Source organism: Triticum urartu, unplaced genomic scaffold, assembly GCF_003073215.2.
Source record: "Triticum urartu cultivar G1812 unplaced genomic scaffold, Tu2.1 TuUngrouped_contig_6822, whole genome shotgun sequence".
NCBI classification, from domain to species: domain Eukaryota; kingdom Viridiplantae; phylum Streptophyta; class Magnoliopsida; order Poales; family Poaceae; genus Triticum; species Triticum urartu.
Genome location: NW_024117615.1, coordinates 1 through 12,309, shown reverse-complemented (window position 1 = coordinate 12,309; position 12,309 = coordinate 1). Strand labels below are relative to the sequence as shown.

The 12,309-nt window shown below is 44.9% G+C and overlaps 2 protein-coding genes across 4 annotated transcripts; both read right to left on the bottom strand.

Moving 5' to 3' along the window:
• Positions 1-443: 443 nt before the first annotated feature.
• On the bottom strand, positions 444-4,285 carry LOC125531122 (chromatin remodeling protein EBS-like). Of its 2 annotated transcripts, none has more exons than XM_048695527.1 (5): positions 4,050-4,285; positions 2,963-3,311; positions 2,178-2,246; positions 1,309-1,456; positions 444-753 (listed from the first exon to the last, which is right to left on the bottom strand). In XM_048695527.1, exons 1-5 carry the CDS (start codon positions 4,135-4,137, stop codon positions 724-726), a joined length of 684 nt encoding a protein of 227 aa, XP_048551484.1. In that variant the 5' UTR covers positions 4,138-4,285; the 3' UTR covers positions 444-723. The 2 variants fall into 2 exon arrangements, with proteins under 2 accessions (XP_048551484.1, XP_048551485.1); XM_048695528.1 differs by having other exon boundaries at positions 444-750.
• Positions 4,286-6,493: 2,208 nt separating this feature from the next.
• On the bottom strand, positions 6,494-8,926 carry LOC125531123 (protein RTE1-HOMOLOG). 2 transcript variants are annotated; one of them, XM_048695529.1, is made up of 3 exons: positions 8,776-8,926; positions 7,164-7,441; positions 6,494-7,067 (listed from the first exon to the last, which is right to left on the bottom strand). In XM_048695529.1, exons 2-3 carry the CDS (start codon positions 7,395-7,397, stop codon positions 6,687-6,689), a joined length of 615 nt encoding a protein of 204 aa, XP_048551486.1. In that variant the 5' UTR covers positions 7,398-7,441; positions 8,776-8,926; the 3' UTR covers positions 6,494-6,686. The 2 variants fall into 2 exon arrangements, with proteins under 2 accessions (XP_048551486.1, XP_048551487.1); XM_048695530.1 differs by having other exon boundaries at positions 7,164-7,498; positions 8,776-8,914.
• Between the last annotated feature and the right edge of the window lie 3,383 nt (positions 8,927-12,309).

The window sequence follows — 12,309 nt, the reverse complement described above, 5'->3', positions numbered from 1 at the left end:
CGTCCCTGAGAAGTTCCCGCTGGAGAAGCAGGTGGTGGTGCGCGCCCCCGGAGAAGACGGCGCGGTGGTGGCTGGCCGTGTGGGAGGGGAGGAGGAGCGTCGCCATTGGGGTGCTGCCACTGGTGGTGGTGTCAGTCAGTGCAGCGCCGGGGTTGGGGATAAGCCGCCGCGGGGTTTAGTTATGGGCCGTTGATGAGGCGCGGCCCGTGGGCTCGGACCATAATGGTGCGCTCGTACTGGGCCAATTTGCCACGCCTCAAGCTCGACGTCCGGGGCTTTAGTTTGTGCCTTTTCCTCACTCAAGCGAGAGATAGTTTGAACTTTTTTTGTCTACAAAACATAGTTTGAGCTTTTTGTTCCCTCAAAAAAGTAAAAACTTTTTCCTACCCGCAGCGTCGTTGATATACCTGTTTTCGCCCCTCAAATCAAAAAAGAAGAAGAAAAAAAGTTGAAATCCTCTTTTCTAGTCAATGAAGAAAGGACGTTCAAGCACACCATTGTCCATGTCAACACAAGGGGGATGGAAAAAAGAAGAGAGAAAAATGACTCCATCTAACAGGTAGGTCCACATGGATATGCAAAGTCGCAAACTGGCCGATTGCCAGACTCTAGAAGAGACTCTCAATACAGGTTCGTTCTACATCAAACTGGAAACAGCAATGTACATCCACCGCATCACATGCGTGAAGAGATGGAGGACTCCCGTCCAGATCGCCTTCGCCTTCACCGCCGTCGCCGCTTCGACTGCACCTGCTGAATGTAGGGCAGAGATGAATTAGTCGCAACTCATAAAAGCATGCCACCAGTCGTTATAAAATTATTATGTCAAGTTTCGTTATAAATTATGCTAGGTTTCGTTGCTGTTCTTCATGTGTTTCTTCTATTCATGCATTTCCATTTGGTGTTTCTTCTATTCATTCATGCATTTCCATTCATTTGCGTCCCAATGGCCGATGGGCCCCTGGTTTTAAGCAATTATTTGTACCTACAATAAAACATGGCAGCTATCTAAAAAGGACGGGCCAGGTGGGGTCTGGGGAAGGATTATACGAGGCAAGCCTTACCCCTGCACAGTGTAATGCAGAGAGGCCACGTCGAACCCAGGACCTCTTGGCACAAGTGGGGAGTGCTTCACCACTGCGCCTCCAACAATACATGACGGCTATATCAAAAGGAAAGAAAATACAAGATCATCTATGCCTACTTCCACTAAATTAGAAGATCCTATGCATCGTTGGTTTTGCTAGTGATACAAATTAAGAATCAATGCAGCAACAATTTAATCAATTAAAGCATCAAATTACTTACCTTCTCATCTGATTCGCCTGTAGATTCATGGGAATTTTCGTTCTTGACTCCATTTCCATTTCCATTTTCAGCAACACAACCTTCACATGTAAAATTCTCAAGTTTCTTTGCTTCTTTGATGGTCTTTCCAATACAAGCAGGGTGAAACCTGGGGACAATGTTTCAGGACATCAACAAGATATTCTGGAACTACTATTCAAAGATATACTAGTTTTGCCAAAATGGTCAGAAAAGCTGAAAGTGCTACAGAGTGGCTGATACATGAAAATGGATGATGTATGTGAAGAAAGACTATAATGTTCTCAACTAGCTATCTTATTTGAATTTATAAATATTCTGTTGAAAGGAGTAATGCAATTTTTAATTGCAGAAACTAAATGCATGTAAAGACCATACAATCTTTGAAAAGGTCAAGAACTTGAAAGCGCAACTCTCAAAGGTGGATATCACATAACGGAATCGCTATCTATTCCAAGTACTTTTTGCCCAAATCACCTTGTCTCCACACTTTTATAAACATGCATGAGCTCAAACAATCACGCATGAAGCCAGGAATTTGACTATGCAACACTTGGCCCAAAATGAACTACTATTACTAATTAATCTTCTCTGATGTTCAGTATCAGACTACCAAATTGCAGTAACCAGTGGTAGATTAACTTTTTAGCCTGCTAGAGCCCCTTAATCGGTTGTGTAGTTTGCACCTGTGAAATTTAGTTGCTTTGCTGCTAGTGAGAAAAAATGCTTTTACAAAGGTAATAGGATGCTGAACATCTTGACTTCATTGAATGACACAAATGCAAGATAGTCTCCACGTTACAACCATTCTGGTATAGAGAAACTAAACGAATGCATCAACTGAAACTTACCAATCAGAGCATTCCTCACACTGGATCATAAGATCGTCAGGGTTGTATGGCATCTCACACTTACAAAACCTGTTGTGTTGTTAGAATAAGAGATGGAAAGGCAGTTAATTAGTACAAATAAAAAACTAAACATGTCTTGTCTTTCATAAAAGAGAGATACGATGTATCCTAATAGGTAATATGCATGTTAATCAAAGAGCGCTACAAGAGAGCAAAGATATAGTTTCGCCAAAATCTGCAAGATAGGTCTTATAAAGGCTCCCCTGACTCAGACTTTGCAGTAACATTACCGGTAAACCATGTACCTAGTTCAATCTGGCACAACAGAACATAGCCAAAACAAAGTGAATTATGTCCCAAAAGGAGTAATAGGGTTACAGTAGAGAGTAGTAATAGGGTTACAGTAGAGAGTATCTCTTATAAACCCATCTCTCATGGTAACGAGAGAACAAGTTATCAATTATCAACCATGGGGGCACAAAGCCAGAGGTTTTAGAGGGAAAAAAAATCATAGGTTAGAGCCACGGAGGAAACTGTAAGAAAGTAAGAAACAATGACTCACTCAACACCATCAAATGAAATGCACACTTTGCTCAACTGCCTTCAGCATCAAACTAGTTGTCTAAAGATGCTAGCAAAATAATGAAATTATGAAGTACTCCCTCTGTAAACAAATGTAAGATGTTTTAGATCACTAAAGTAGTGACCTAAAACGTCTTATATTTGTTTACAGAGGGAGTAGTAAGATGTGCCGTAGAAAAACAGAGGCTCGTTTAAATTCTTACACAGCTATGCGGTCAGGCACAAAGCTGCCTGTGATTGATTTGTACTCGAAGCGGCAAAAATAGTCCTCAGGATTGACAGCAGAAAGCTTGGTGTAGTCCCGGAAGCTGTAGACGTTGCACTTGCACTCTATGGTATCAGCACTCTGCACATCTTGGTGGTCAGAGAGGAACACCTCCTTCTCGCCATGGAATGGCCTGCGCCCACCAATGGACTCCTCCGGTCGGTAGTACCAGCGCACTTTAACCTTGACATTTGCGCCCCGAGGTCCTGCTGCCTCGATTTCCTCAATCTTGGCCACATACGGAGGCTTTGATGTGTCGGGCGCCTTCATCAGCACAGAGTCCCCAGCTGAAACAAAACAGACCATGGACTTAAATGGTAAGCTAAAACTGGATAGTAGTAGTAACAAGACTAGGATAGCGATGTTTAATTGCCCCAGGACTGATATGGCAGAAGGTTATCACACTTTACGACGAACTATTGCCGCCAACATCCTGAACTGAGGAAATTTCAGCACAAGAAATGCAAGTTGTGCAGCCTAGGATAAGCCTCCACATAACCTCCCATCATAATCCTTTTGGCTGGGTTAGCAAAAAGACTTACATTGTACCCAAAGATAAGCTTTTAGGGTTTCGGCCGACAGAGCTACTCTCAAGTCCTCAGCTCCATGTGCATACTGGGGAGTAAGTGTTAATCCGAGTGATATAAAGAAGACACTAACTAACCCTGCTAAAGCCCAAATCCAGCTTAACCCCAGTTCTTGACTGACAGTGTCTCCCCCGAATGTTCAAAGGTAAGTAGATTAAGAAACCAAAGCAGTAAAATTAAAGAACGCTCCAGGATTTACAGCATGCTAGGACCATTTCAGGATGCACGACTTGCTAACACCAGATTTTTCTTTAGGGGGCGCGAGTGCAGATTCTACATCTGGCATGACCGCGGCCCCCCAAACCCGTCGAAATCGGAACAATCCCGCCCGGGCACCCGAAAATCCGCCGAAAAAATATCGGAAACAAACTAGACCGGACTGGACTGGAATCACGAACGGAGGAATCGGGGGGCGAGAGGGGGGAGGGGAGGGCTCACGGCGGATGACGCCGTCGGATCCCTTGATGGTGTAGGACTCCAGGATCCGCCTGGGCGTCCGCGGCGTCTTCCCCGGCGTCTTTGACATGGGCGGCGGCGGCGGATTGGGAGGCGGCGGCGCGGCTCCGACGAGGGGAGGGGAGGGGATGGGGATGGGAATGGGAATGAGCGAGCTCTCTCTGTTTTTTTTCTCTCTCGGCCCTGCGCGAGCCCGACGAGCCCCCTTTATTTTCTCTCTCGCTCGGTGTGACTGTGCGCGTGTGTGTCTCTCGCTCTCGTCCTCTTTCGGTCTCCCTGGACTCCAACAGGGCTCCACCACGCGTCGCGCCCGCCCACCGGCGCCGCGCGGGCGGCCCCTCCGCCGTCCGATCCGGGGGTGGGGCCCACCGTTATCGCCATCGGACGGTGGTCAGTGACCGATGGTGGCCTGCTGGGAATGCAGACATCGCACACCAAGAAACGGGTCGTTTCTTCAGGTGCCGAGAATACATAAAGGTTTGAAATCAAATACTCCCGCCGTAAACTAATATAAGATCGTTTAAATCACTAAACGGTCTATTTCATTTGAACAAAACGAAACATCCAACTTTTGAACAGATATACTTCATCGTGAATTCGGTTTTCTCTGGTTTGGACAAGCTGCATGCGTTCCGAACAGGGCCTTTAGCGATGGATATGGCGCATTTTTAGTAGAGGCGTATGAAGAGTTAGCTGTGAAACATCTCTATCTAGACATGTTTTAGTGTTAGATACTACATTCGTGTTTACAAAAATCTAAGACAGATAATTTGGGCTGGAGATAATATATGCAAGTTGGCTGAATTTGCGGGGGGGAGGGGGGCGGCAGTTTGAGGACGAAAGCTGGAAGAAAAATAAAGAAAGACCATTTACTATTAATCTAACTAGCGCATTGCCCTGGGATTGATGTTTTCATGAGTTTGTGTTTTTCATGCATGTTAAGAAAGAGATATTTAGTGTGATTGATGAGGTGGCTTGTGTGCATGTAGAGAGAATCGAGATTTTTCGATAAAAGGTGAATTTTATTTACTCAAAATGAGCATCAAGTGAATACAAACATAATGAGCACACACCCGACCTCTGCTTACTTAGGATGCACACAGATAAAATATGTCGGCAAGGACCAAAGTCATACAAAACCAAAACTATGCCTAAGCGAGAGAAGAAGAAAAATAAAGCGATCAAAACAACAATCACCAAACTACTACAAAGATCATATCTGCACCAACCACAAAGGTTCCTCAACATCAACGCCGGTTCTTCATCAGTAACACCTTCAGGAAGTAAACAACCCATCATTATTGGATTCAATCATCATGGGCCAAATTCTAGATTTTCGCCCTGAAAAACAAGTCCGAGCATATCTGAACAATGCCTTCAACAAGGTAATGACGCACGAACCTCATCATTGCCATGTAGAATCAACTCAGGACTTACCTAGGGTTTTCACCCCGGAGCCCAAGATAGGGTACTCGAGAAGCAACACATTGAAGTCAACATGTATTGTCGCCGTCACTTTTTCATGATCCCAGTAATTACATGCGCTGGGCTAGAAATTCCACCATCGTCGCAGCACAATCATTTCCCCTATGTCAAACCATCGTCCATGGATTGACATTTGTCCGCAAAAGGCAAACTGACTGGAGTGAGAACCACCAAAATCCATAAAGCATGGATTGCATGTGGGGTGCTGAAGGCAAACTGACCGGAGCGAGAACCACCAAAACATATGAAGGAGCCTTTTGCATGCAACTCGCAACGTTGTCAGAGATAGTAAGGATCAACTATTTATCTATATTCTATTAGCAAAAAAACTATTTATCTATATAGGATGACCTAGAAAATATATATAACTAAAATAAATTTGGATATGATCAGGTCCCAATTAACGCGCTGAGGCCGTCTAGATTTGGTAACTACTCCCTCCGTCTCTTATATTATGGGACGGAGAGAGTAGTTTTTAAGACAGACAAAAAGACCATTATCGCTCGTCTATCTAGTACTTTCTTCGTTTTTATTTACTCCGTATATTAAGTTTGTCTAAAGTCAAACTTTATATACTTTTAACAAGTTTTTAGAAAAATATATTAACATGTACACCACCAAATATATATCATTGAATTCATCATTGTAACTACTTTCACATCATATAAATTTGTTACTATAAATGTTCCTATTGTTTTCTACAAACTTGGTCAAACTTTGTAAAGTTTGACTTCAATCAAAGCTAATATGTGAAGTAAATAAAAACGGAGGGAGTATAAACATACGGCGTTTTACAGACTTGAAGAACAGTAGGAGACAAAAAGACCATTCCCGCTCATTGTGGGACGGAGGGAGTACTTGCTTATAAAAAAGCACACACCGCACCTGATATGTTCCTCACACCACCGACAATCTGGAAACAACATTAATTACATTAATCCTGATTTGGAAACAACATCAATTACATTAATTGCAATTAATCTTGGAATCAACATTAATTGCAGCACGATTACTGTTAGATGTACAAGGTTATGAGAAGATGCACAAGTTAAAGACAAGGTTACAAGAAGGCACAAGGAATCACAAGGAGACCCCCCAAGTCCCCAATCCAAACTCAAGCCCGGTGTGCTGCAGCTACAGCTCCACAAGGCCCTTGATGCAGTAGGTGCCCACGAGGAACCACCCGGTCATGACGGCGGCGAAGGCGAGGAGGCCGAGCAAGAACGTCGTGCCGCCGAGGAGAACCCCAAGGGCAAGCACCACAACGAATGGCGCCAGGGTCTTCACCGCGGCCCCCGCGCTCACCCAGCGGCCCCGTAGGAACATCACCGCGGCCAAGCTCACCACGTTCCACTTGTCGTGGCCGGCGTAGAAGAGCCGGTTCAGGTTGTTGGCGACGAAGGAGTGACAGTTGCAGGTGAACAGGTTGTAGTTCCTGTTCTGAAACTCCTGCACGCCTTTCCTCAGAGCACCATCCCATGTCGTCTCTGCGCCGGTGTCGAGAAGTTTATAGCACTGCGTGTGACAAGAGATTAACGGCTTGTGAGTAATAGTATGATTTGAGATTTGAATGCTGCGTAAATATTAGTATATAAACCACAAAGTACAGACCTCATCACCATTTAATTGGATATAGCGTGTAACAGCTCCAAAGGCAAAGTTGTCAACTGACACGAAATTTGGACCGGCAAAGTCCAAGATTACACCATCTTCTCTGCAAATGCCAATGTGACCGATAAATGGCATCAGCCATGTGATGAAGGGTATGGGAGTCCACACTATGCAACAAGGAAACCGAGCTCTTCTTGGGTCGATTGGACTAAGCTGGCTTCTTTCAGCTTCCATGAGCTCACTCTAGTTCAAGCTGCTGATCCAGATTCAAGGGAGAACTGCTCCAGAGGAATGTTGCAGAAAAAATAGCATCAGAAGAAGAATGCACATTCGTGCTGTCAGGAAAACAAGAAAAACACATGAAATGGATGCCAAGTACTTGACATTTATAATGGCATGCACATGCAGAATTGAAGAAGTTCTATTCAACAAGGAGCATAAAACAAGTGCAAGAACTTAAATCCACAAGCAGCATTTAGGCAGGCAGATGTTCTTATTTTGAGAAATAAATCTACCTTTGTATTTTAATGGTCAAATGTTGTCTCAAATGAACCATAAGAATAATAGCACCTTTAGACCAAATGGTTACTGCAAGTGTGATGTACCAATATAAAATAGAAGGGAATACTTAAGATGCTGAAATAATAACACAAACAGCATGAATACAGCACAGTCGCAGTAAATCTATTCTACTCTCGATATCTATTAAGTTGAGGAGAACTGCCAAGCAAAAAAGTTGCGGACTAACTTGATTGCTGCTATTGACAGGCTGGTGCCAAAAATGCAACTACATCACATAAGGAAATTACCATACTATTTCCTATCGCTATGCAGTGTAAGTCAAAAGGATGCTCGTGTTCTCTGAGAAAGCGCGAGTTCAGTCATAATGTTTCTCCCTGCATTGTCATCCCAAAGTGATTTCTACAATCCTCTGTATGATTGAACCAAATTTTATCACAGTAATATGGTCAGATATTCTGTGTAATTCTCTAATTAGACTATTATTTTTACACACTTGTTTTTGTCAAGATTACTATAACAGTCAACCACTCAAGAAATGATATTAAGCCTTAAATCATGTCATTTTGCACACGGATCCACCTAGGTGATCCCTCAGGAAGCGTTCTTCCACATATCTAATCTACTCTCATATTTGGAATCAACGAAGCCGGAAATCCACTGTGGTTAAGGAGATTTAACATGATTGGGAGGCACATTCTAGAAAAAACCAGCATACCTCAACACAATTTCTATCTGATTTAAATGCCAATTCTGCTCCCGCACATCCAGTCCCACAGGAGACGGGACACAGGATAATGCCTATTCGCCAAATCCAAGACCAACAAAGGACCTGGACCATTGGCTGTTTCACCGATCCAAGAGCACCAAGGAAATCCCAAATCCCCTAACTGAACCAGTCCATTCGAGACAACCAACAACATTCCCCGTACGGCGCTTACTGGGATTCAAGAAAGCTGGAGGAAATTATTTTACGAAACCTAACGCGGGGGTCATAGATAGGGTTCGCCCGTCCGGTTCAGGCAGGAAAAGCACACGAGCAGAAAAGGTAGGTATGATTCCGGTTCCGCTATCTTCTGCAGATTGGACTTACCGAGAGAGGGAGTCCTCGCGGAGATCGACCTGACGCCTTCTCCTCGGCGAGGACCAGCGGCGGCGGCGGCGGCGACGACGGCGATGGGGCCTGCTAGTGCTAGGAGATGCAGCTCGTGCTTGGAGATGGGTGCGGTGGGGAAAATAAGAGCATCTCTAGTAACCCTGCATAAGTGGTCAAACCCGTAAATTTTTTGCATTTTACAGTTTTAGGCAAATAAAATATTCAGAACAAAAACCATAAAAGTGGTCTAATCCGTAAAAATTTTAAAGGCCACCGCAAATGCACATCCAAAACCCTTATCTTTGGAGGTTCGAAGGCCGAATTTAGGGGCCCCCGTATACCGGTCAAGCCTCGTCGGAGCAAACACGCCGTCGCGGAGTTTGCCGGAATCCGCCCTAAACTCGTCGGAATTCATCACCGCACATCAAAAAAGGCCGCTAGACACCGCAATTGATCGCCGTCGGTTCGAATTGGACGAGCTCGACATCGTCGTGGCCTCCCATGATCTCAGCCTGGCCGCCGGAATCCTCCCGACGCGGCAGGCAAAGGGGCACGGCTCGCATGGCAATAGAGCAAGGCGCGGACGACGAAGGCGACGGGCGGCCGGCTCGAGGAAGGAGCGGCAACGGCCGGACTATAAGAAGGAGCTCTTTATTTCAGTTTTACAGTTTGTTTTACAGTATCTGTTCGGCCACGCTAGTTTTCGACCCGCTAACGTGATCTTTGTGAAACTGCAAACGCGTTTTACAGGTCAAGTTTTTGCGGGGTCTATTAGAGTCGCTCTAACCTGTGATACCACCCATGGCATGCTACCGTGCTCCTAGACAACGTGGTGCGTCCGATGTGTGGGAACCATAGGATCAACTCACTTTCTATTTCAATCTAAAAAAAACTTGTAAACTGTGACTGTGGTTTCAGCTCGCCGCGGCAACCATCGCTACTCGCCGGGGTTTGGTCCAGCAAGCTGTGGTCGCCGTTGCAGCATCCTATGGTATGTTTTCCTTTTCCAGCTCATCGCACCGTCGTTACAACTCACTGCGGCCATGGTCGCAGATATGGAGAGAGGGGTAAGAGGGCGGATGGGGAGTAAAAGGTACGCGTTCAGACGGAAGGGCGTTCATGGCGTTCTCAGATAAATGAGAGATGAAAGAAAGGGAAGAGATGAAAATGTAAGACCAACCCCGCAAAAAAAGAAAAAAAGAAAATGTAAGACCAAGAATAGAGATAAAGGAGAGGAGGAATCAACAAAAAGTGGTCGCTGGGACCCACCAACCGTGTGACACGTGCCGGAGCGGTTTCATGAAACATGGGCAAAGGGAGGAGCGTTCGATCACCCACAATCGAACGAGTCGCCAGCGCTACTCGCAGCCGGCCGCCTCGCTACGAGGATTTACCCACTAACATCTAAGAGTGCACAATACAATGTTGCTCATACATGTATGATAGACAATCCAGATGCAAACATTTGTTTATGATGTAGGTTAATATTGCCTGGAGCTTTGTTAGTTTCTTTCTGTTCCTTACAGCTCCAATGGAAGACATTTGAGGTAGCAAAAGGTGATTGTATATTATTGGATAATGATGTATGGATTAATTACCACATGTTAGATAATGATGTATGGGTTAATTACCACATGCAGGTAGTAATTATATTTGTTACCCCCTTTCATTCTGAAATACCTTTCATTCCAAAATATCCATTTCAGAACGGAGGGGGTTTTAAATAGGGAGGTAAGGTTTGACACATACCAGCTGCTCGACAATTACAAGTAGAAGTAATCATTTCTTTACGCTACTCACTTTTCTTGAAAGCTGACAAGTTTTCTTTGCAATTGAATGGTTTCTTTCTAGTGTGATATGTAGCTTTGTAAAATTCATCTATGCCAGTGAGAAATGCCCACCCCCCTCCGCGCGCAAAAAGAGATGCGAGACTGACATGTCATAATGCAAAGTTGCAAACTGGCAATTTACCAAAAGTTATAAGGTATGCTTTGTATATTTGGCAGTGGATTGTGTGGATGTTCAATCATGTCCCTCGGGCACATTGTAACACCCACGATGCGGCTATATCTCTCACGTGTCGGAGCACGACTTAGAGGCATAACCACATTGTAGGCAATGTCGTAAGAGGGGTAATCTTTACACATCCCATGTACTGAATAAGAAAGAGGTACAGAGTTGGCTTACAATCGCCACTTCACACAATACATAAATAGCATTACAACAACCAGAATACAACCAAGGTCCGACTACGGAACCAAAAAGAAAGACAACCCCTAATGTAACAGATCCCCGATCGCCCCGACTGGGCTCCACTACTGATCAACTGGAAACGAAACAACACAAAGAATGCGATCTTCATCGAGCTCCTCCTTGAGCTCGGTTGCGCCATCTGCACGATATCATCGGCACCTGCAAACTGGTTTTTAAAGTAATCTGTGAGTCACAGGGACTCAACAATCTCACACCCGCGAGATCAAGACTATTTAAGCTTATGGGAAGGGAAAAGGTAGTGAGGTGGAGCTGCAGCAAGCACTAGCATATATGGTGGCTAACATACGCAAAAGAGAGCGAGAAGAGAAGCAAAGCATGGTCGTGAACTAGAAGTGATCAAGAAGTGATCCTGAAACTACTTACGTTCAAGCATAACTCCAACACCGTGTTCACCTCCCGGACTCCGCCGAGAAGAGACCATCACGGCTACACACGCGGTTGATGCATTTTAATTAAGTTAAGTGTCAAGTTCTCTACAACCGGACATTAACAAATTCCCATCTGCCCATAACCGCGGGCACGACTTTCAAAAGTTCAAATCCCTGCAGGGGTGTCCCAACTTAGCCCATCACAAGCTCTCACGGTTAACGAAGGATATTCCTTCTCCCAGGAAGACCCAATCAGGCTCGGAATCTCGGTTACAAGACATTTCGACAATGGTAAAATAAGACCAGCAAAGCCACCCGGATGGGCCGACAAATCCCGATAGGAGCTGCACATATCTCGTTCTCAGGGCACACCGGATGAGCGCTCCGTACAGCTAAAACCAAACCTCGAGTTTCCCCGAGGGGGCGCTGCAAAGGACTCTAGTTTGGACCAACACTTAGAGGAGCACTGGCCCCGGGGGGGGGGGTTAAAATAAAGATGACCCTCGGGCTCCGGAAACCCAAGGGAAAAAGGCTAGGTTGTTAGTGCAAATGTAAAACCAAGGTTGGGCCTTGCTGGAGGAGTTTTATTCAAGGCGAACTGTCAAGGGGTTCCCATTATAACCCAACCGCGTAAGGAACACAAAATCAAGGAATATAACACCGGTATGACGGAAACTAGGGCGGCAAGAGTGGAACAAAACACCAGGCATAAGGCCGAGCCTTCCACCCTTTACCAAGTATATAGATGCATTAATTAAATAAGAGATATTGTGATATCCCAACAATAATCATGTTCCCACATGGAACAAACTTCATCTTCACCTGCAACTAACCACAATATAAGAGGGGCTGAGCAAAGCGGTAACATAGCCAAACAATGGTTTGCTAG

Coding starts and splice junctions, on each gene's coding strand:
- LOC125531122 (XM_048695527.1), bottom strand. CDS start 4,137: ATGTCAAAGACGCCGGGGAAGACGCCGCGGACGCCCAGGCGGATCCTG. Junction 3,312..4,049: donor ATCCGACGGCGTCATCCGCC/GTGAGCCCTCCC, acceptor GTTTTGTTTCAG/CTGGGGACTCTGTGCTGATG. Junction 2,247..2,962: donor GTGCCTGACCGCATAGCTGT/GTAAGAATTTAA, acceptor ACAACACAACAG/GTTTTGTAAGTGTGAGATGC.
- LOC125531123 (XM_048695529.1), bottom strand. CDS start 7,397: ATGGAAGCTGAAAGAAGCCAGCTTAGTCCAATCGACCCAAGAAGAGCT. Junction 7,068..7,163: donor TCCAATTAAATGGTGATGAG/GTCTGTACTTTG, acceptor TGTCACACGCAG/TGCTATAAACTTCTCGACAC.